This window comes from Polypterus senegalus, chromosome 5 (assembly GCF_016835505.1).
Source record: "Polypterus senegalus isolate Bchr_013 chromosome 5, ASM1683550v1, whole genome shotgun sequence".
Lineage (NCBI taxonomy): Eukaryota > Metazoa > Chordata > Cladistia > Polypteriformes > Polypteridae > Polypterus > Polypterus senegalus.
The window spans coordinates 183,112,692-183,138,112 of record NC_053158.1 but is presented as its reverse complement, the minus strand read 5'-3'; the positions used below and the strand labels follow the sequence as shown (position 1 = coordinate 183,138,112).

The 25,421-nt window shown below is 40.2% G+C and overlaps 1 protein-coding gene across 3 annotated transcripts in view; it reads right to left on the bottom strand.

Annotated features, from left to right (window-relative positions):
• dlec1 (DLEC1 cilia and flagella associated protein) overlaps positions 1 to 25,421 on the bottom strand; it is a 124,769-nt gene that overhangs the window by 23,763 nt on the left and 75,585 nt on the right. For all 3 annotated transcript variants that reach the window (XM_039753705.1, XM_039753707.1, XM_039753706.1), the window contains exons 23-32: positions 25,212 to 25,365; positions 21,401 to 21,511; positions 21,192 to 21,310; positions 20,731 to 20,940; positions 19,350 to 19,417; positions 18,687 to 18,838; positions 14,527 to 14,642; positions 6,348 to 6,418; positions 4,971 to 5,188; positions 2,173 to 2,304 (exon numbers count right to left, since the gene is read on the bottom strand). In XM_039753705.1, coding sequence (XP_039609639.1) covers positions 2,173 to 2,304; positions 4,971 to 5,188; positions 6,348 to 6,418; positions 14,527 to 14,642; positions 18,687 to 18,838; positions 19,350 to 19,417; positions 20,731 to 20,940; positions 21,192 to 21,310; positions 21,401 to 21,511; positions 25,212 to 25,365 — 1,351 coding nt within the window. The remainder of the gene's footprint in view (positions 1 to 2,172; positions 2,305 to 4,970; positions 5,189 to 6,347; positions 6,419 to 14,526; positions 14,643 to 18,686; positions 18,839 to 19,349; positions 19,418 to 20,730; positions 20,941 to 21,191; positions 21,311 to 21,400; positions 21,512 to 25,211; positions 25,366 to 25,421) is intronic.

Here is a 25,421-nt window from a genome sequence, read left to right as displayed (position 1 = left end):
GACTACCCTCTGCCCAAAAAAAGCTGAGGAAGACCCACAGTCCTTTGCGGTTCATTATCAATGCAATTGTGGTGCTGATGAGTTCTACTGTGTCTGTTGCTCTGTTTGATTATAGTGATTTTTCTGGATTTTGGTGACCTTTCACCCTGACTGTTGAACATTCTTTGAATTTTGCATTGAGACTGATTGCTATTAAGATTGCCTATTTTGAAGGCATTGTCTTCTATGTGTTGTATTCTTCAGAGCTTCACTGTTTTGATCCTTTTTTTAACAATAAATCTTTCATTTATAAAAATACAATATTGGCCTATTTTCTGAATAGCCAGGGTTTGATGGTCATTTTGAGTAATTTTGGGAGTTTTGTTGGCTTAGAAACTCTGTAGTTTATAACACTGGTTTGGTAGACTCCTAATTGATCCTATGAACTTTATCTTCGTGTGTTGCTTTGTGAGTAAACTACTACTAGTAGTAGTAATAGAGTTGTCACTTACAGATTATTGTGAAATTCTTACTTGCATGTTCAACCAACATGCAACGTATCGATGCTCTTTGATACCATGATAAAAATAAAAATACATAACATTTACAACAACAAAAATATATTCCCATTGTCTTTAAATAATAATTCCTGGTGTCTCTGGCCTTGGAACACATAGGAACTATATAAGAAAAGGCAGAGCAGGATGTTTTTCCTTAGGACACTGCATTCCTTTAATGTGAGAAGTGATGTCCTTCACATCTTCTACACCTCTGTAATGGCTTTGCAATGTTCGACACTGTGGTGTGCTGGGCTAGTGAAGCAGTAGCTGCGATCACTTAGCTTTGCCTTTCTAAGGTTTTTAGGAATGCAGGTTTTAATGTGTGGTAATAACTGGGAATGTATGACAACAATAACAATATGAAATTGGTAAAGACTGAAGCTTCTTTAGGCTTCTTAAGCATTGATAGGAACATCTGCCTAGATCAGATAAGATTCACACCAAATGCTCTGTTTTCTTGCCTAGGGAGGAATCTTCATTCACCATGTCACAGCAACTCTCAAAATGTCAGTCCTCTAGTGAGCCTCTGGCTGCTCCAGTCTGCATTATCCTATTAGTCACATTGCTTTGAAATTTTTTTCTGGACTGTTGCTTTGGGCACCCTGGTTAGATGAGTTGCTGCTTGTGAGCGACATTAACATTAAAGTCAGAACTAAAGAACTGCTGAATACTGTACATTTTATTAAGCACAGAAACAAGTCGTTTATGTAGTGTTTTTGTTGTGAAATATATGAGGGGGAGTCAAGCTAAAGTTAGAAAATGGAACAAATCTTAACAAAACTGCTCATGTCATTTTTCAATGTAGTCTCCATCCTTCTCAATGCACCTGCCTGGAAGTGCCTGGATTCCAGCAGAGTAAAAAGTTTTGTCTTGTCCTCATAACCCCTCGTGCTTTCTTCACGTCGTTATCTGTCTTAAATCGACGACACCCAGATGTGTTTTTAGTGGTCTAAAAAGGTGGAAATCACACTGTGCAAAATCTGGCATAAAATGGAGGATGTGGCATACCTCAAGCTTCAGTTTCTCCGGATAAGCCTTGGTGTTCTTAGCAGCGTGTGGGCGGGCAGGTGGTCTTTGTCTTTTAACAAAAGGTCTCCTTGAGACAGCAGTCCTCGCCACTTGGATGGAATAGCAGGCTTCACATTGGTCTCCAGCAAGTCACAGTAACTTGCACGAGTGACTGGTGTACCCCTCGGCCTGTAGTGCTTTTCAATAATTTGGGTGCACAAGTGGTTGCGAGGACAAAACAAAACCTTTTACTCTGCTGTAATCCAGGCGCTGCCAGGCAGGTGGCACAAGTGCATTTAGAAGGGTGGAGACTCCATTGAGAAATGACCTGAGCAGTTTTGTTAAGATTCGTTCCATTTTCTAATAAATCCCATTTTCTAACTTTAGCTTGACTCCCCCTCGTGTATGTTGTGGAAGTTAGCATATGTTTTATGTTTGCATACTATAATAGGGACAAGCGTAAAAAAGCATTTTTTGTGATATATGGCAATAAAGTAAAAAATTGATTTAGTTGGAATGCTGATATCTTAATATATTATCCTAGTCAATATTGTGATTGATGTAAATGGAAAATAGCAAAGACAAAAATGAGATAATTTAGGAATTAAGGCTGCTTAAAACTTACAATCTGCTGAGGGGTGATACAGAAAGGATAATCTGAGTTGATGCCGTCATGAGGCCGCAGATTGACAGAGACAACCTTTATTTGTTTGGGCTCTTCATTTTCATCTTCCTTCTCATTTCCCTCCTCTATGATCTGTGGTTCAGAAAAAGAATCTTGAACTGTATGTCATAACACATTATTTGTTACCCAAACAAGAAATTCAAAAATATAGTAGTAGAAATGATTATACTGTGGAGGAGGACCCAAAATGTAATTTAATGTTCAGGACATAAGACATGCTAGCAGAGCATACACTCTTTCGATTTAAATGTCTCTTTGGCAGGACATTTGCTGTTAGTACTTTGCTTTCTTGACTCGGATTTCTGGGTTTTCCCTCTATAAGAAAGCTTTCCTTATAAATTGAAACTTTCCTATCTTATGATTACACTTACACTATTTGTATGCTTAACTCAGTACTTATGAAATAAACGGAATGCCACGCTTTTTCATAGAAAGACATTTTTGCTTGTCACTGGAGAGCAGTAGTGTTTTTTTACTCTGCTTCTCCGAAGCAGTCACACAGTCACTGGAGGCCACACTAACACATCATAAGACGCCGTGTTGTTTAATGGGCTTCCTTCAGTTGAATATGCTAGTGTACGTTACATTAGAAGCAAGCTAAATGCATCCTCTCTTTAGAGCCACATTTCTCTGCCTAAATATCTCTGCCAAGAGAAATGTATGGTTTTCAAATTCTTAATGAACACATTCCTAAGAAGCACAGTGCCATCATTTTAATAAATTGTAACTTTGTCACATAGAAACAGCCATATGTAGAATATAAGACTATAATCAAAGAGACATTCCACCTACAAAGATAATGTCTATGATAGTCTTAAAACCAAAGTAGCAACAAAGGAAACTGAAGTACGAGGTACATTCAAAAACATTTCTGCAATTTTATATTTTTGTTGGAAACGGTCAAGGCAGGAGGAGTAATAATTAGTCACGTCTGAGAGTGTCATGTGACTGGGAAAATTGCATCACAAAGGAAGGTGATGTGACGATGCAGGTTCGCTGCATGCTCACATCATCCTCACAGGAGCCCAGAACCCGACACCATTGGTGGTGTCACTGATGAGCTTGATAGTGAGGCATAACAAATAGAGCAAGGGGATGGTGCAAAAAGGTGCCAAGTGCTTTTATTAAAAATCAATAAACAAAACAATGTTCAAATAAGTGCAGTGCTTCCAAAGTCATTAAATAAATAATCCATAAAAACAGGTGTTATTGTGGAGGTTAAAAATCCAATAAATAGTGTGATGGATGGCCGGCCATTTATCCCGGCCAATACCACCAAGCCGCCAGGTGGAGCCCTCCTTGCAGCGTGGAGGTCCCCGGAAGACCAGCAGGGCATCATGGACATTGGAGTTTTTATGCAAAGCCCTGCTGAATGCCGTGGGGGCCACAGGAGGGAGCTGCAGGGGGACCGAGGGCTTCTTCGTGCCCTGTGACCCGGAGGTTCGTCACAGGAAGATTGACGGACTTCCGGGTTGAAGAAAAGAGCTTTTACCTGACCTGGAAGTGATTGAGGATCACATGGACTGGGGATTGAGAACACTTCCGGGTCAGGAGGTATAAAAGGACTGTGGGAGCTCCCAGACGGCGAGCTGAGCTGGGTGGAAGGGTGGCAACGCGTCTGGGAGCTGGAGGATTGGTTTATTTGAGAATTGTTGTTATTGTTATTGGAGTATTTGGGAGTGGAGGGTGCTTTGTGCACATTATTGATATAATAAATATCATTATTGGACTTTTACCTAGTGTCTGACGTGGTGTCTGAGGGTGCAAGGGTGCGAGAAGCGCCCTAATCTGTTACAATAGAAAAAAAAACACAATCCTTTAAAACGAGGTTAAAACAATGCTGAAAGCAGTCTCTTAAAACACAAAGCCTGCTGCTTCTTTAACCTGGCGGCTCCCCTGCTTCTCCCATCTGGGCCCCACAACAGGAGAGTTGCCCTACCAGCAGCTGACCTTCTTTCCGCTCTACTGGCCTAGAAGGTTTCCTGATCCCTGGCTTTGGTTGCGATCTCTAGATCGAGACTTAGTTTCCTTGATGACCAGGACACTCACGTCAGGGAATTCACCACCCAAGCCTCCGACACCAGCTGCCTTCTCAGCCTTATGCGGCCAGCTGTCCTACTACCGGTCACTCCCGCTCCTCAGTATGTTCAGCGGGAGCGACCACTACCAACTGCCCTAGGTGTTGGCCAAACACTCCTGCTAGGGCTCACTGTCCAGCTGTCTGTCTGCGAGCCTTCGCTCGCTTGCTCACTTGCACCGGCTCTCTCTCTCCATGCTGCCTGCTGGTTCCTGCTCTCTTGCAACCTCCGTCTTTTTTCCTTTCTTTTTTCTCCTTTTCTATCCACCTTGCACTTCTATTTATAAAGAGGACATGGCAGCTGTAGCAATCAGCATCCCCGGGAACAATTACGGATGTGGACGGTTTCTCACCTGTGCACTTAGGTGAGAAATGCCCACATCACGAATCATCCCAGGAACCGCTTCAGTCACACAACCACCACACCCCCTGGCTTAGCCGCGGTGCGGTAATTATTTATTTTAAAAATGGCCCATTGACATGAGCTGTGGACCCGCTTATACCACAGGTGACTATTCAGAAAAGTGATGTAATTTGTTTTTGAAATTCTTAATAAACAGAGTTAAAAAAAGTACGGAAACATTTTGAACGTCCCTCGTATATTAGTGAGAAAAACTATGTTCATTCTTTCTTCTTTTGTAATATTTATACAGTTACTTACAGAATCAGCATTCCTTGAAGAATTAGTGTCTGTGGTACTGGGAAGTTTATTCCAGTCCCAACTTGGATTTTCACACTCAGCAGAATCCAAGTCTCCTCCAATGATTTCATTACCATCAACATCCTTCCTTGGGAATGGCTCCCCAAATGAAATTAAAAGATCTAGCAGTTTCAAGTCTCCTCTCTCTTGGTTGAATGTCTGCCAATCTAGGCGTATATCTGTGCATAATAAAACAATAAAGTCAGCTGTATCAGATATCCACTATATATTTTCTGAACTTGTTTATTCCACGAAATGTTCATAAGGAGTCACAGCAGCCCTGAAAACAGAAATAGTACATCACAGCGTCTTATAAATAGCAAGTTTTAGAGATACATACAGTATGCATGTCTTTCCTGGAAACGGGATGACTCCTAGAAAAATCCACATAGACAGAGATTGAAGCAGTCCACAGAACACTACGTGTATTTGTGAACGAGGCTTCACTGAAAGGCACCAGGCGTTTCTGATCTGGTCAATTTTGTGTACAAATTGGATGCACTGAACTTTAGTGAGTAGAAATGTTAAGAGCATACAGTAAGTGCATAGGTGTTTATTCAGTTTCTCTAAAATTATGAGCTTTCAGTAAATGAGTGAATGGTGTGGTGTCCTATCACGGCAGACGATACATCATTTATACTTTATTAAATTGAACAATACTGTGATTGTGTCCAAGATAGTTATGTAAAGTAAGGAAGACAGAAGTTTTGAGGCAAGGTAAGCAGACTCGCCTATCTTGATGTCTTACATGTTGATTAACACTTGGAAGTACGGACGTCACTCTTCTCTCTACACATGTCAATAATGATCCTATAAACTTTAGTTTTGCTCAGTGTTAACTCACATTAGACGTATGGGTTCATGGAAGTGGGCCAATGACTGAAACCAGCTTGCTTAATTTATGCAAATGAAGGCTATGACTTGAAAATTGCTAGAAAAGTTGCATGTTGTGACAATGCCTTTACTTCATTGGCAATGTTCCCCTCATTCAGGCATCATTTAACCAACAATGGAGATACCAACTCCTTGGCAGCTCTCTGCTCTGAGACACAGCTCTGCTCCCTGGCCCAAGACTTTCCTCCCATTCTGTATGTCCTCCTCAATATGACCACAAATATCATCTGCTTTCCATTCATGACCCGTTGGCAGGTCATTCCATTGGTATAAAAAACTCACGAAATGTTCTGCTTCCTGCTAATATTTTTCAAAGACTTCAAGACAGTCTAAATAATAATGCGTACAGTACAGCATTATGGCACAACATTTAGCAAAAAAATAATGAAATATTTCTATGAAATAATGAATCATTTAAATATTTTATACAAACTGCCTGCTTACCATAAGGACTGGTGTTGTTGATACGTAATGCACGAGACACGGTGTCTCCTCCAGAAATGTGTGAACCAAACCTGTAAAGAGAAGGCCAGGTTACAAATCTGTGTTACTTTACATATTATTTGAAGGTTTTCAGTGTAAGCTGTTTTTGAAAGTGCTGTCTTTTAACATACACTCACCTAAAGGATTATTAGGAACACCTGTTCAAGTTCTCATTAATGCAATTATCTAATCAACCAATCACATGGCAGTTGCTTCAATGCATTTAGGGGTGTGGTCCTGGTCAAGACAATCTCCTGAACTCCAAACTGAATGTCAGAATGGGAAAGAAAGGGGATTTAAGCAATTTTGAGCGTGGCATGGTTGTTGGTGCCAGACGGGCCGGTCTGAGTATTTCACAATCTGCTCAATTACTGGGATCTTTACACACAACCATTTCTAGGGTTTACAAAGAATGGTGTGAAAAGGGAAAAACATCCAGTATGCGGCAGTGCTGTGGGCGAAAATGCCTTGTTGATGCTAGAGGGCAGAGGAGAATGGGCCGACTGATTCAAGCTGATAGAAGAGCAACTTTGACTGAAATAACCACTCGTTACAACCGAGGTATGCAGCAAAGCATTTGTGAAGCCACAACACGCACAACCTTGAGGCGGATGGGCTACAACAGCAGAAGACCCCACCGGGTACCACTCCTCTCCACTACAAATAGGAAAAAGAGGCTACAATTTGCATGAGCTCACCAAAATTGGACAGTTGAAGACTGGAAAAATGTTGCATGGGCTGATGAGTCTCGATTTCTGTTGAGACATTCAAATGGTAGAGTCAGAATTTGGTGTAAACAGAATGAGAACATGGATCCATCATGCCTTGTTACCACTGTGCAGGCTGGTGGGGTGGTGTAATGGTGTGGGGGATGTTTTCTTGGCACACTTTAGGCCCCTTAGTGCCAATTGGGCATCGTTTAAATGCCACGGGCTACCTGTGCATTGTTTCTGACCATGTCCATCCCTTCATGACCACCATGCACCCATCCTCTGATGGCTACTTCCAGCAGGATAATGCACCATGTCACAAAGCTCAAATCATTTCAAATTGGTTTCTTGAACATGACAATGAGTTCACTGTACTAAAATGGCCCCCACATTCACCAGATCTCAACCCAATAGAGCATCTTTGGGATGTGGTGGAACGGGAGCTTCGTGCCCTGGATGTGCATCCCACAAATCTCCATCAACTGCAAGATGTTATCCTATCAATATGGGCCAACATTTCTAAAGAATGCTTTCAGGACCTTGTTGAATCAATGCCACGTAGAATTAAGGCAGTTCTGAAGGCGAAAGGCGGTCAAACACCGTATTAGTATGGTGGTCCTAATAATCCTTTAGGTGAGTGTAGATGGGATTTCAGCCATTTCTCAAATTTAAGTGATGCCCCAGCCTTTACTGGAAACAAGACAGAATGCCATTCTGATAGTGTGCACAAACATACCATGGACCAACAGAGGCAGTGAGGAGATGTCTGTCTATCATCTTGACTGCTTGTTGTTGGATTGTGGAAGGGAACAGAAGTCCTAAAAGGATGTCCTCTCAAACATTTGGAGAACACAAAAAGTCAGCATTATTGAGAAGTGAGCCGTAGCCCACATGGGATGAAACAGCTTGACTTAAGTTATTAATAACTCTCACTATAGCCTTGTTTTATTTGATAAAAGTATACAACAGACAGGAGCTGCCACATTATTCTAGGAGACTTAGTTTGAATGCTGGTCTGGTTACTGTTTGGATGGACTTCTTTTTGTTCCTGTAAAGTCGATGTCACGTTACACGACTTCTAGTTGTGGGGTAGATTGGCCTAGCTGACTGCAGTTTCCAATCTCATTGCTGTACCATATCAATTTAAACAACTGACCGTGTCACATAAAGCAATTGTGTTTTGATCTTTAGGTACAGTCATGCTGTACTCTTGTTTTGGCAGCCAACAGCATGGTGCCTTACACGGCTGGTGCTGAACAAAGGTTACAGCAACTCCAACCACAATCTCTTCAGATTTTGGCTTTTTTACATTCTGTTTTAGTAGTAAAACACAAGACATCAAACAGACAAGACTCTGTTCTATTTGTGAGGTCCAAAATAACCACATCCTTTATTTCCCGTTACTGCATTTTATTTCCGGGTGACCATTCACTGTTTGTCAGTCGTTATAAATGCACAGCCCAACCCTGCGACCAAAGACAAAATTAAAACTTGTTTGATTTTATTACAGTGAGATGTGGACTAGTTGAAGTGAGTAGCTGGGCATGACACATTATATGACCAGTTTCACACGGGAGCACGCTGCCAACTGGCTCTGACTTGCAAATGCTATATCGGTGCAGGCTACTACTAAAAATGACTGGAAAAGCCTCATACTGTGAGATAGCCTTAATGTGTTTTGGTGAGAATTTCAGCGTCCTACCTAAGTTTCAAACACCTAAAGTTTGGGATGATTAACTATAAATAGGGCAGCTGGTAGTAAATGTGGGTGCTGAGTATGCACTGTAATGGACTGTTGCCCCTTCGAGGGTGGCTACCTCCTTGTGCCTTATTCGTCTGCACAGACTTACGTCAACCCGGACTTTCTAATGGAATGAGCTGGTCCAGACTATAGCCGGGTGATTGAAAGGAAAGGTAAAGTGGAGAATTGTTTTTAAAAAAAAATTCTGAAATTTTTAATGACAGACAGATAGACAGATGTGAAAGACACTGATTGATAGATAGGGCACTTTCAACATGAAAAATTTCTAAATTGCTCAAAACCGGTCATTCCATTATTTTCTGATTCTGTGTTATTAGCATTTTTCATTTGTTATTAATTCCTCCGTCTCCCCTTCCCCACAGGTTAACCTATACTTGATAGTACGCTATCTTTTCAGTCCCACATCAATAATATCTCCCGGACTCCATATTTCCACTTGCGTAACATTAATCATATTCGCCCCTCGCCCTAACCCCCCAGCCCCGTTCCCCACACCACTGCGATCCTTGTTCATAGCCTTGTCGCCCCTTGGTGGCTCTGAGGCTAGGGATCTGCGCTGGCAATTGGAAGGTTGCCGGTTCGAATCCTGTAAATGCCAAAAGGGACTCTGCTCTGTTGGGCCCTTGAGCAAGGCCCTTAACCTGCAATTGCTGTGTGCTTTGAGTAGGGAGAAAAGCGCTATATAAATGCAAAGAATTATTATTTGTTTGGATTATTGCGATTCCCTTTTTCTTTGGTCTTTCTCACAAATCTCTTTAAGATTCAACTGGTCCAGAGTTCAGCTGCCCACATCATTACTAGAACCCCCTCCATTCACCATATCTCTCCCGTCTTGCAGCATCTTCACTGGCTTCCAGTTAAGGTCTGCATTCAATTCAAAATTCTTCTGCTAACATTTAAGGCTCTCCACAACCTTGCCCCTCCATATCTGTCCAACCTCCTCCATGTTGCCATTCCCCCCTGCACCCTTAGTTCCTCTTCCTCCATCCACTTGACTGTCCCCTTTGTCTGTCTTGCCACCATGGCTTTCAGTTGCTCTTCTCCCCAGCTCTGGAACTCACTACCATCTGAGCGTAGAAATATTGAATCATTCTCACTTTTCAAATCTAAACTTAAAACTCGTCTGTTTAAGACTGCTTTTTTTCTTTGACTACAATTGCTCTGTCTGATTTTAAATTTAGTACTTTAGTTTTAGTATTTAGACTATTTCCGGCGCCGCATCCGAGTGGCAGCCTTTCCAGCAGCTCCGTATATGACTTTATCTTTTTACCTTTTTATCTCTATTTTTCTCTATTTCACTGATCACTTCTACCACTTTCTTTTATGTGGAATTGCTCCCTGGACACTTTTACACATTTTTACTATTTGACATGGATTTTTACACTCCGAGAATCGCCTATTCAAGTAGTCAGCTTAAAGCACTGAGAAGAAATGCTTATGCCGGTGTGGTTCCTTATTTACCTGACGAGGTAAGAAGACGATATCGGGCAGCCGAGCGCAAAGATAAAAATAAGATTAAATCGAGACAACTTGAGAGAAAATGGCGTTATAAACCGTCGGTGCCTTCTGTGATCCTGGGAAATGTAAACTCACTACCAAATAAGATCGACGAACTGGCTGTGCTGGTGAAAAATGTCAGAACCTACAGAGAATGCAGCTTGCTGTGTTTTAGTGAAACGTGGCTAACGTCTATCATCCCAGATGCTAACGTGGAGCTACCCGGGTTTAGCACAGTTAGAGCGGACAGAGACGCAAGTACCTGTGGAAAGAAGAAAGGAGGAGGACTCGCTCTCTATGTCAATACAAAGTGGTGCAACTCAGGACATGTAAACGTTAAAATCTCCACTTGCTGCAGGGACATCGAACTGTTGGCCGTAAGTCTGCGCCCTATTACTTGCCCAGAGAGTTTGGACACGTGATTGCTGTTATTGTTTACATCCCCCCTCAAGCGAACGCGGAGATGGCGAGTGACATCATCCATTCCGCAGTTGCTAAGTTACAAACGCAGCACCCTGAGGCACTTGTGCTAATCGCTGGAGACTTTAACCATGTAACGCTGGACAAAACATTACCTGCCTTCTCCCAGTATGTGGATTGTAACACCCGGGGAAACAGGACTATTGACCTACTGTATGCAAACGTTAAAGACGCATACAGCGCCACCCTGCTGCCTGCGCTTGGGAAAGCAGATCATAACCTGGTTCTGCTTCAGCCTCAATACAAACCAAGAGTGAGGCGCTACCTACAACTACACGCTCATTCAGGAAGTGGTTTCCCTGAGGCAGAGCAGGCTCTGAGAGACTGCTTTGGAACTACAGACTGGGATATATTGCTTGGGTCACATAGTGAGAACATTGAAGAGGCTGTTGAATGCACAACTGATTACATCAACTTCTGTATGGACATTGTAGTTCCAGTAAGAACAGTATACTGCTATGCTAACAACAAGCCATGGATTACAAGTGACATCAAGGGCCTTTTGAACCAGAAGAAAAGGGCTTTTAAAGGTGGTGATAAGCATGAGCTCAAGTGCGTGCAGAAGGAACTCCGAGTCCAGCTCAGGGTGGCAAAAGAGCAGTACAGGAGAAAGCTGGAGCAGAAGTTGCAGAACAACAGTATGAAGGAAGTGTGGGATGGGATGAAGATTATCACTGGCTGCAGCTCGAAGCGGGGGGCCGCCATCGAGACAGACGTGGAGAGAGCAAACCAAATGAACAAATTCTTTAATAGGGTTTGATCACTAACCCACTCTCACCTCGAGTACTGCATCCTCCAACCATCCTTCTGCTGATACCAGCATAGGTGAGACATCCCCACCCACAATTACAGCAGCCCAGGTGAGCAGAGAGCTGAAAAGACTTTGTGCCAGCAAAGCAGCGGGTCCAGATGGTGTATCGCCACGATTGCTGAAGGCCTGTGCGTTGGAACTGGGGAGTCCTCTACAGCGCATCTTTAACCTGAGCCTGGAACAGGGGAGAGTCCCAAGGCTTTGGAAAACATCTTGTATCACTCCTGTCCCAAAGGTATCACGTCCTAGTGAGCTGAATGACTTCCGGCCTGTTGCTCTGACGTCACATCTGATGAAGACCATGGAGCGGCTGCTGCTTCACCACCTGAGGCCACAGGTCCGTCACGCCCTCGACCCTCTGCAGTTCGCATACCAGGAGAAGGTGGGAGCGGAGGATGCCATCATCTATATGCTTCATCGATCCCTCTCCCACCTGCTGGGGTGGCAGCATAAAGATGAAAGACGCCTCACGCCTGGACAAACTTGTTAAGAAGGCAGGCTCTATTGTAGGATTAAAGTTGGACAGTTTAACACCTGTGGCAGAGCGACGGGCACTAAGCAAACTCCTGTCAATCATGAAGAATCCACTGCATCCACTTAACAGTGTCATCTCCAGGCAGAGGAGTAGCTTCAGTGACAGACTTTTGTCACCGTCCTGCTCCACTGACAGACTGAGGAGATCGCTCCTCCCCCACACTATGCGACTCTTCAATTCCACCCGGTGGAGTAAGGCCTTGTTCACACGGGCGTTAAAATCGAGCGTTTTTTTTGCGTTCATAGCATCCGGTGAGCGCAGATCAAGCGCCGAGTGTTTTCTACACGTAGGAGTCAATGAGAGTGTTCACACGGGCTTTGGTGACGTGCGTTTGTCCGGCAACGCGCTTATACGGCATCAAAAAAGCGTTGCATGCGTGGCGTTCAAAACCCAACGAACGCAAGGAAACCGCTTCTAGTTCGTTTTCTGCGCGTTTATTTTACGCTTCGGAGGACCGGATATATATAAGTTTACATGTTGTATATGAAAAATATTAATATTTTTATGTTTTCATATACAAACATATATATTTTCATATTGCTTATTTTATTTTATTGTCTCGTGTAATTTGTAAACCATGAACCTATTAATTTATGTTCTAATATAATATTTGATAACGATTATGTAGGGTGGGCAATCCATGGCGGGGGGGGGGTGGGGCATTTCAGTGCATAACACCGGTGTGAGCGCACACTCGACTGCTGTTTCCTTACCTCAAAGTGACAAGTAGTCTCTCTTCGGGGCTAACACCAAGTCACATATTGGTTGATCGGCGTGCAATGTGGCATCGCACCAGCTGCAGCAGACAATCAAAAGTGGAAACTGACATCCGACAGTAGTTAAAAACTTTGCTGAAATTTTCGCATTTCTTCATAAAGCACAAAAACTTCCTTTAACCCAGTGTTTCTCAAATAGTGGGCGCCCGTGGTTCGTCAAGGAGGTCGTGTTTGACCTTGGGGAACATGCTTTTTATTTTTCTTTTAAATTTTTTTTTAATTTAGAATGCACTTTAAATCTTTTCTGTTACATTTAATAAAGCTATTCTTTGTTGTAAATTGGTCCATATTTCTTTCTTTTTTTATTCTCTTATATGTTAATAAGGATACAGTGTTATGCAGATGTGTACTTATAACAATTTTATAGACAAATGATACTATTTATAGTCGCGCGGGGGGCGAGATGTTTTCTTCTTCCTAGGGGGGGCATGACAGAAAATAATTGAGAAGCACTGCTTTAACCCGACGTTGTGCAGTCAGAGGATGAACCCAGTAGCGGCGCATTTTTCTCTCCCTACGTCCGTATTACAGTATTTTAAAACAAGAAGATTAATATCTAACATAGCAAAATGGTCCATACTGAAAGGAGGCACCTCAAATAAAATGACAAGGGCTTTCATATCCAGTTCCCAACACTGCCTCCACAGGTTAACACACAAACTACAATTTGGGCTGCAGGCTGGCGTTAGACAGAGACAAACGAACGCCGGTGTAGAAGTCAATCGATCGCCACCACAAAATGCAACATAAACGTCTAGGACGTTCAGAGCAAGTTCGTTTATCCAAAAACTTAACGCCCGTGTGAACAAGGCCTAAATGCGAACATTAATTTTATTTTAATTCTTTTCATTTTTATTACTATTTAATTTAATATTGTTTCTTTGTATCAGTATACTGCTGCTGGATTATGTGAATTTCCCCTTGGGATTAATAAAGTATCTATCTATCTATCTATCTATCTATCTATCTATCTATCTATCTATCTATCTATCTATCTATCTATCTATCTATCTAGTTTTATTTATAATGTGTGTTTCATCTATTGTTCGGTGTCCTTGAGTGTTTAGAAAGGCGGCTAGGAATAAATAAAATGTATTATTATCATTATTATTATTAACTACAACACTTTTTGTTTCTTGACTAAGATTTCTTACATTTATTGCTCTCAGATCTTGGGAATCTAAACCATGGGTGTGATTCGAAAATATGAAACTTTGGATTGAGAAGATGGCTGTCTCCTTTCCAAACTGCCTGTAGTGTGGCACAGTAGGGAAGAACAGCGCTTATCATTGATTTAATGTACGGTTTTAACAATGCTGCCAAGGCAGTTTCTTTTCACTTGTTAAAAGACTCTCTGCTAATATTGTTCAATACATTTGCTGTGATGTCTTATAAACCCCATCTGGCACACTGCAGTCCAAATATGTGGTGTGGCTGCACAGCAATTCTGCATTACCCAGGAGGAATGATCATAGAGGTGGTTAAATGAGTGCATTTTTTAAAAGAGTACAAAGCCAAAGTATTATTGAATACACACACACACACACACACACACACATTAAAGCGCACCTTATTATAGGTCCTTGGTTATTTTTCTCCTGCTGTGGCCCTGTCATCTGAAAGTAGAGGGGACAGCCTCTCACGGACATTCTCATTGGGAAGGTTGTAGGCTGCAAATCTGCCACCTGAATTTGGAAATAAAAATGAAAGAACAAGATGTGGTGATGTTGTCAAGGAAGGAATGAGTCTCAATGTGAACTGAAAAAAATAAAGAATTTGAAATATTGTTTTATCTTGGTAGTGTAATATATTTTGCTCTACTTTGCCCTATTGTATTATTAATATGTAGCCTTAGAATGCCTAATCTCACAGACTTACCACTGTATATAACTTATCCCCACCTTCCCTTCTATATCTATAACCTCAGGCAATTTGATGTAGTAAAAAGACAAGCAGGAGTTAAGTTACACATAAAATAATGTATTACTGATAATATTCATAAATAATAACAAAATGCAAAGTACATTTGAATATCGGCAACCATACAACCTGATAAAATGGTGATGTGTAATTCAGGTGGCACACAGACTTGTAGTTACTTAAAATGTCTCTAGTTAAGGCATCATTGGTGCTCAGCTTTCAGCCAACTTGTCTGTTCAATATGGCTGCCAAGCTGTGCTCTCCAGTGTGTTGTCTTCTTCATCAGATGTTAGTAACAGAGATGCTTCTTCATCATATGTTGCTTAGCAAGCAAGAGAGATTGTGAGGTTAAGCACGTACATTTATAGATGTTCTGTCCAACCCCTACAGCCAAAAGGACATCATGGTACTTAAAGGCCTCTGAGACAAGCCAATTCCAAACAGCCATACCTCAGACCAATGGGGGAAATAGAACATCTTAACACCTGCCGCCAAACCATATGTTAACGTAATCTGGCTTCCTTGCAGGTGTTGAAAGACTTTAGCAGAGAAACACTCAAGACACATCCCCCAAATCCTGTCGTAAAATTATAGAGACTTAGTCGTAAACGGGGTGGGGCAAACACGAATGCCTCTCACCAAAGTAACACTAAATGACTTTGCTTTGCCTAAATTACAAATAAAGACATACAAAACATTTATCAAGTTATATGCAAAATCTCACATCACAACAAATATGAAAAGCTTTAACTTTAGAATGTAGCAGGTACGTGCCTTCAAAGATGACCACTCACTTAACACAAGCTACCAACATCAACATTTATGGAGCCTGAGCCAAGTGACAGGGGCAAAGAGTGGAATGATTCCCCATCGCACTTGGCAAGTAGTGTGCCCAAAATATGAAAACAAGTACAGATATGCAGTGAAGCCATTAAAAGTTAAAATTCTTATTTTTTAAATTAGGATTTAAAGAGAGCATTGAAAAATGAGGCAGGGGGTCACACAGCAAAAAGGCAGGCAAAGGCATCCAAGTCATTTAGCAAATGCTAAATTGAAATTACATGCAAGATGTACCAAGTATGAAATACTAATTATAATGGGCTATGAGATACATTAGAACAATAAGCCAATTCACTCTTCCATTTTTATTTTGCCTATTGTCATGTGACTGTAGTAAAACTGATATTGCCAAGCAACAGAGGAAGAGGATGGGATCAGGAGCTAACAACACTTGAATGGCTGGACTGGGGCAGAGCCAGAATACTGGTAGCCATCTTTGTAACAGCAGTACAAGGTTGGCCATGCAAAATAAATCGGCCACAGAGGCAAAACAAAAACAGAAATGACTGCAATGGCTGATTGAATGATTTTAAGACAGACAATATAGCACAAGACCTTGGTGTGTTGCACATGGCGGTGGACTCAAGGACAAGGCCTTGTACGTGTATGCAGTAGGACTAACTTCAGTTTAGTCCTTCAGGTGTCACAGCCAATAATTTAACTCTTATACCACAATGGTGACAGAGAGTGACGTGAATTTCCTAAAGCTCAGGGAAAAATGGCCACAAGCCTCCTAAAAAGTTGAATCGAGGGTATGGAACAGAGGAAATGAGCAGGACTGCTTTGAAAGCATTTCAAAAACGGACAGGGAAGATTTTTTCATATGCTGAAAAGATGAAAACAGCTATGGCTGCTGCCTTGATGACAATGTCAGAAATCTTTCCTGCTGCAGGTCTTTGTGAAGTTAAAGGAGTACAATAAGAAGAAAACATTCATAAACCTAAAGAAACCTTCAGGTATCACCTAGTAACTTTTTATTCAACCCTCATACAAAGAACTTCTAAGGCAAAGCAACAACACATCCAGGGATCTTTACTTTATATCGCTCTTGACATGTTTATCCGCTAGTCTAATCTACCTCTGTGGCTAAAAATGAACAACTCCAGCATGACAATTGATGTGAAAAGGAACCAATCAGAAATCTCTGCCTTGTAAGTGTAAGTATTCACCCACTTGAACGTTTTAACCTTTTATTGTTATACAACATTGAATCACGTTGGATTTAATTTGGGTTTTTAACACAGATCAACAGAAAAAGACTTTAATGTGAAAGTGAAAATAGATCCATGCAAACCGGTCTAAATTACCATAATAAGAAACATAAAACACAACATAATTGATTGCATAATATGACACTTGTAAATAATCACTGGTGCAGCCAGTTCGTTTGAGAAGTCACATAATTAGTTTAATTGAGATTACCTGTCTTCAGACAAAGGTTTCAGTTGATTGTAGCATAAATGAACCTTTATGTAGAAGGTTCAATGTGTAGCCTATACTTTAAGAGACAAATGAACAATCCGAAGAAGAACTCCATGAAAATGTTATTGAAAAGCAAAAGTCAGGGGATGAAGACAAGAAAATATCTGAGTCACTGAATATCCCTTGTAGTTCAGTTAAATCAATTATTAAGAAACAGAAAGAGTATGGCACAGCTGTAGATCTGTCTAGAGCAGACCATCCATTAAGAACTGAGTTATCATGTAATAAAACGAGTGATGGGGGACCACCAAGAGACCTATGAGAACTCTGAAAGAGTTGCAAGCTACAGTGGGTCAGATTAAACAGACTATGCAGACAGTAAGTGTTGCCCGGCTACTTTACTAGTCACAGATTAATGGGAGAGTGGGAAAGAGAACGTCCGTTGGAAGAAGTTTCTATGGTCTGATGAGCCCAAAACTGAGCTGCGTTTCCGTCAGACTAACCAATGCACATCATCAATAACACACCATCCCCACCATGAAGCATGGTTGGGACAGCCTCAGGTGGTGGGGATACTCCTCTGCCAGCAGGCCCTGGAAGGATTGTAAGGGTAAAAATAAATACAATTAAATCCTGGAGGAAAACCTGATGCAGTCTGAAATAAACCTGCACCTTGGGAGAAGATCTGTTTTCCAGCAAGTCAATGGAAACTTCTTATAGACAATTTATAGCTGCTTTTTGTTTGTCATACTTGGTTAATTTCATTTCTAAGCCTGAGACTGAGCCTTTTACTTCCAGTAGACCAACTAATCTGTAGCCAAACAAGAAAATAAAAATTTGTTTTTCCCTTCATCCTATCGAGCACAGACATTTTAAATTCTAAGCCTTCTATTTTTCTCTGTCTGGGACAAGTTTTGGGACAAGTTTTTCCAGCATAGCAAGTGATTTTGTCAATCCATGTATGACCTGTTATACTTTGCTCATTTAAATAATAAGCGTAATTTAAAGTTCAATTCCAAGAAAAACTGCTTCAGGTTATCTGCTGTTCTGCAGCAAGTCATCTCTGGATCTTTTTGCTTATATAGCACCTTTCATGCTTGTACACTTTGGTCGTTTCAGGTCTAGGCCGACATTTTGCGCAAAAGACTGATTGATCAAGTTTAGTCATTTATATGCAGCAAATTCAAAAGAAATGTTTTTATAGGTATCTTCTGTTATCATAACACACAAAATTAAATTCTAACCCTCATCTGTTTCCGTCCTTGATATAGTCTCCTTCACAGCAGCTGATCTTCAGTCATACATATTGTAACTCCATTTATGAATACAGTTTGCTAACATATATTTGAAGTTTAATTGCTTTCTGTTTGGAAGATTAATTTCCTCAGCATATGAACTTATCTGAAGCAAACTACCTGCTGGTTCTTTCAGCTATGTAATCATTTGCTGATTATTAACTGGAAACCAAATCTGTTTTTATACCTGAAGCAAATTGAATTCCCCTCCCAAGGTGTCCACTCTCATGAAACAAAGGAAGGAATACACACCTTACAAATGAGCATATCCTGGTAGTCTCCCCACATGTTGGCAAATGGAACAATGTCAATCGTTTGTTTTTGGAAAGGTCCAATAGTTCCTGTGTAGGGATGGACAAAGAATGTTGCACCCCTGCCATGTGAGAGTAGAGCTGCCACAAATTCTGCAAGACAAAAATGTAAGTTTAACGTTTTGCTCAATTTTCTAATTGCAATTTGGGTGGTTCTTGTAAAAATATACGTATCCGTGCTTTATACTAAAGCATAGTACTATGTAAAAGTGAATACATACGCTTTAATTAGGAAAGTCAACAGTTTGTAATTCTTTAGTATAATTTGCTGTATCTGTCTATCTATCTATCAATCTGTTATATAGCGCCTTTCATATCTATCTATCTATCTATCTATCTATCTATCATATAGTGCTTTTCATATCTATCTATCTGTCTATCTATAATGGTGTTGAAAGATACTGTAAACCACAACACCACTGGTTCAGGAGTCACTGCTAAGTGACTGTGAGCAAGTCAAATTATGTACCATGGCTACAGCCTAAAGGAATAAATGTCAAAATTCATAATATAAAACATTCAAATGTTTTAATTTTTAATGATACATCATTGTCCCTTTGATATTCCGTATCTTCTGTACACTGTGAGAATGTATTGAATTCACCTTGATGAGCTTTCTTCTCCATCTTATTGGCAACAGAACTACTGACAGGTTTCCGTATTATGGTGTTACTGTAAAAAATATGATAGTCACAATTAACACACAAGTTTCGACTTTCTTTAAAAGGTTAAATATGAGAAAACCACCAAAATGCTGTTCAAGTTGAACAATGAAACGTTTAAACTACTCAGTCAAAAGAAGTTTTGTGTTCTTTTTAATTAGGTGGAACTGTTTAAGAAAAATGTGCTCTATTTTAAGAGCGTGCTAATTTCCCCCATTATCACTAGATGTGGTATTATAGTTTTATACTTTACTTTCCTTAAATAAAGTTTGCTTTTGTTTTAAACTGAATAGAATAGAGCTTTCGAGACAAAGGAATCTATTTCTGACATTTTTTTTGGTTTTAGACTAGGAAATAGAGGGACATCTGGTCCTCCCAAGATCAAGGTTTTAGCTCCAGTAGTTCACACGTGGCACCAGGTTGCCACACAGCATGTGCTTGATGTGCAGTGGATGCTGGAGCTGTCATTCTTCTAGTTCCTATCATGTAATCTGCTTCTGTAACTTGCCTCATGCTCAGCAGATGTTACTGTTTTTCTTTTTATTTCTGCTCTTGTCACATTCTTGATCAGTTTGCCATAAGAAAGACAAAATCTCCAATAACTGAGCAAAGGTTGCCACTAGCCACATTTTTTTTCTTCACCAATGCATACTGTGCCATAAGCTTTTGATTTAGACCAAGAACAACATTCTAGCACAAGTAGTTTGTGAGTAATTGTGTAACAGACAGACACAACCATTAGCATTTTATGCATACAGATCAGTCTTCATCATCTTCTCCCTCTTCGCCTTGTCTTTCTTCTATGTGGGGTTGATATCTTTGATCAACTAACTCCACTACCCTAAGATGTTAAATTTCTGGCACACAAACTAAATGCTGACTCCAAGTTGACTTGGTATAAATGAATCAGGGTGTCTGTGCGTGTGAATGAATGAGCCTGTAATCGACTGGCACCTGGTTTAGTACTGAACCCTATTTTGGGATGGATACTACCAGAATTGGTGTCTCTGCAAATGGAATAAGTGGATTTGAGAATAGATAAATAGGTTTCAAAATGAATAAATATATGAATGTATTCTTATGACTGCAAGTAATTTTGAAATATTTGTGCCATTGCATTTGCAATACCCAATTGCTTATAATCATTTCTGAATAAAGACAGAGGACATGTTCTTATTAAGACATTCAATAATTTTAAAATTATAGAAAATAATGCATGTCCAAATAATAATAAAACAAGAAATTCTGTGCAATTTAATGACAAACAGAAAATGGACTCTCATGAGGCTGCATGGAAATACAATGCAACAGCTAAGCTCTTACTGCAGGCCTGTCCTTGATGCTCCTGCTGACTGTATAAGTGTAGATGGAGGTCTGCCACTGAAATACTCGGCCTCTACTAGGAATGCCGCAGAGATAGCTGTGAGGTTGGTGATGACCAGCTGTCTCTTCACAGGAGTATTGAAAGAAACTTCTCCAAATTCTAGTATTTCTTCTTTATTATTTGACTCAGATGTGGATTGAGACAATGAACTGGTGAAAGAAAAGAAACAGACATGAAAACATTAATTGGAAGCATTCAGCTGCTTTTCATTTAGGGCACCTTTTGAGACATTGGAGCATTTAGTGACCTCAGTATTTGGTTAATACGAGAATACAGTAAGACTGCAGGCTAAGACAAGATGCAGGGGACTAGAGATTATCCCGGCAGCACTGAGAAGAATGTCATTTCAGGATATTGAAAGCAACTAAATTACATTTAGATCCTCAAAACAACTGCTTACCTTGAAGAAAGTATAGAATATGAAACACGAAGACCACTTGCTTTTGCGTAAATCCCCAGCACTAGAGGCTTCTCCATCCCATTCACTGAACACACCAGAGCAATGTCTGTGAGCTCCTCCTGTAAAAAAGTATTAGAAGACATGTCATTTCAGGCAAATTACCCAGTGTAACCAACCTGAACACGCTAAAGTGCTCTGAAGCCACTTACCTCTGTGTAAGTTAGAAATTCAACTGTTATTTCTCTCTCTTCATTGGGTCCTAATGTTCCATTTGGATTGTGGACAACAGCAGAGCAATAGTGGGATTGTTGGCCTTCCAACTTTAGAAACAAAGCAAAATGATGATTATTAAAGAGCAAATACAATAACCTTGACAAGAAGTATCCAGCCCCAAGCTTACTTCAGGAACAGTAAATCACATTTTTTTAATCAAAGACTGAGGAGGGTTTTAAAGGATTTAAAGTCTTCACGTGTGTCCCACAGTAAGCCAGTGGTGAGGATTGCAGTCGGCTGCTTTGAGGCAGACAAACTGGTCATTCCCTCAGGCCACACTGACTGTGTCTACAGTACTGCTAAAGTAGGTAATCAAAAAAATTGAAACATGTCAAGGTAGGAGTCTCTCTCTGTCACAAGATAGATTCATCTACCAATTTTCTAACCTGTTTGATTCAATAGACAGTTATACAGCAATACAGATTTAGCCAATCAAATTTCGTGTACACCAATTTTACATATACATAGCACTTTACAATCCATCCAAACATTTTCTAACTTTCTTATCCAGTAAAGGGTCATGGGAAACTGGTGCCTGTCCTAGCAACATTAGGCTCACGTCAGGAATCAACCCTAGACAGGATGGCAGTACATCAGAGGGCAAGCATTCAAACACATCAGGCCAATTCAGAGTTCCCAGTTAGACTAATGTGTGTGTGTTTGGGATTTGAGGGAAACTCTTAACAGAAACAAGGAGAAAATGGAAACAATGCACAGCGACCAGGTGCAGAGTTTGAACTCAGTACTCTGGAGCCTTGAGGAAATAATGCAAAGTGATGTGCCACGCTAATACAGAGTCAGTGAATTGTATTCCTTTGTTAGACATTTTACAAAAACGAGATTACGAGACAAACTACACAGCTGCTCATAGTTAGATAGATAGATAGATACGATTCCATAAGAGTTCTTACTGTATGTTTTTTATATTTATTATCTGATGTTGAATACAATATATATTGTTGAATTCATTACCTGTCGTTGACATTACATTTACTGCCATTAATGTGTGTTTTGCCCAGTTGGGGCTGGGTGGTCTTTTGGCCTTGGAACCCCTGCAGATTTTGTTTTTGTCTCCAGCCTATCTGGAGTTTTTTACTTTCTCGTATATCCATCCATCCATCTTCTAACCCGCTGAATCCAAACACTGGGTCACGGGGGTCTGCTGGAGCCAATCCCAGCCAACACAGGGCACAAGGCAGGAAGCCAACCCACTGCAGGACACACACAAACACACCCACACGCCAAGCACACACTAGGGCCAATTTAGAATCGTCAATCCACCTAATCTGCATGTCATTGGACTGTGGGAGGAAACCGAAATGCCCGGAGAAAACCCACGCAGACACGGGGAGAACATGCAAACTCCACGCAGGGAGGACCCGGGAAGCGAACCCAGCTCTCCTAACTGCGAGGCAGCAGTGCTACCACTGCACCACCATGCCGCCCTTTCTCGTATATGTATATAAAAATTATATTTTGAGATTTTGATGAATCTCAATGTTTTAGACCTTCCTGAGTCTTCGTATACGAAGTATAGGGAAAGTATTGGACTCATCCAAAAATTTGATTTCGAGATTTTGCTGAATCTTGACTTTTTAGACCTCCTTGAGTTTAAAAATACAATTTTTCGAATTATGCCTGTGTGTGTGTGTGTGTGTGTGTGTGTGTAAACACGATAACTTCAGCACACTTTCACTTAGGTCAACCAAATTTTGCATACAAGCATTAGGTACAAGATGTGGATTAATCTCAACCTTTGAGCTAGTTCTTCTAACCAGAAGTGTTACTTTACCTGAAACTTTTCCCCAAACAATATTAAAATTTTGATAATTTCACATCATATTATGGTAATGCACCACATTATAAGCATTTTTTGGAAAAATGACCAGTTTTCAAGATAATTGCGATTTTCCCCTTGACATTAAAATGATAATACATACATATTTGAAAACATTTTTGCTTTACGTAAATGAAATTTTGTGTACAAGTATTACATTATATACACTATTATTTGATTTGATTTGTTGTTGATGGCTCTTTAATGTATATAATATAAAAATAAAATCATTGTCTTGCGGTTTACTCCTCAAATATCCATCCCCATAACTGAGTATACGAGAAAGTTGAGGGAAGACCACTTCCAATTTTTAATTTTTTTCTGTTTTCCTGGCCATATGACCTTATCTTTCTCTTTGCTATGTATTCTTTAATATTATTTATTGCCTAATCTTATTTGTTTTTCGTTTCATATAACTTTCTTTTTGTCATTTTGTGAAGCACTTTCAGCTACATTGTTTGTATGAAAATGTGCCATAGAAATAAATGTTGTTAAAAATGCAAGTAAGAATTTCAGTGTGCTGCGTGTAATTCACAATAGCTTTGCAGTTTACTGAAAGATACATTGAGTAACATTAACATGTCATCGGCTGCGTTCTGCACCTGCACTAATAACCCATCAGACAAGCGTCCCCTCACTAGTTTATCAGGCAGTTCTCCACATCAGCATCCACAGGTACTATACTTACAATCTATCTATACATCTGTATCATTATTTGTCTATTGTTTTTCAGAAACCTCATTAGTATAAAGTGCCTATAAAAAGTATTAAATCCCATCTCCCCTTGGAGGTTTTCAAATATTACTATTATACAACATTAAATCACAGTGGATTCAATTTGGCTTTTTGACAATGATCAACAGAAAAAGACTCTTTAATGTTAAAGTGAGAGCAGATCTCTGAAAAGTGATCTAAATTAATTACAAAAATAAAACACAAAATAATTGCATAAATATTCAAGTCATGAGCCTTCTGGCAAACTCTGCATATTTTTCTCCCATAGAGCTATAACTGTTGAAATACCCGGGGGGCTGTTGTTGTCTGCAAAGCCCCCCCACCCCAGTCTAACCGACTGTAGCTTGTAATTCCATCAGAGTTTTCCCAGGTCTCCTTATAGGTGGTCTCCTTCGTGCAGGATCACTCAGTTTCTGTGGTTGGCCTCCTCTACGTAGATTTACATCTGTGCCACACTCTTTCTTAATAAATTGATATAACTGGACTCGAGGGATATTCAGTGACTTGCATATTTTCTTCATCACCTGACTTTGGCTTTTTGATCACTGTTTTGATCACAGTGGCTCGGAGTGTTCTTTTGTCTTCATTGTGTAGGTTAGGCCACCATAATGACTCGCCACAAGTTGGACCGTAACAGAAAGGCATTAATACTACAATCATTTGAAAACTTAAAAGAGGTAATTTCTAAAACCAGTTGGCTGCACCAGTGATGATATACTGTAGGTGTGACATATTTACGAGGATGAATACTTATGTTATCAATTATTTTTTGTTTTATATTTGTAATTATTATTAGACCATATTGCAGAGATTTGCAGTATTTCCACTTCAACATTAAAGGGTCTTTTTCTCATAATCAGCGGCAAGAAAACCAAATAAAATCCAATGTGAATTAATGTTGTATGACAAAATGTAAAAACATCTGAGTGGGTAAAAACTTTTATGTGCACTGCAGAAGTTCAACAAAACTTTTTTAGCATTCCAGCAACTATTCATATGAAGACACTGTAAGGCACAATACAGAAAAAAATAAGAGGATATGCACTGGAGGTAACTGGTAGGAAGACAATGAGGAAAGTCAGCCAGTGTGGATCCAGTTATAAAACAATATATACACCCAAAGTTGATCCAAAGTGCACCGTCTGTCAAATAGCATCTTTAGCGCAGATTCTCACCTCTCCCCAGGTATACGTGGCTGGCAGGAGTGTCTGATTGAATAACTTGACAGAGCCCTGAGCAGGTACCCCCACATAAAGCTCACTGAAGACTAGCTCACATGTCTGCAGGCAAACCTGTGGCATCTGAACATCTCCTTGGATTGCTAGGTGGCTGGAAAAAAAAAAAAAATAAATAAATAAAAAAAAGAGACAAATGACTGATGTTTG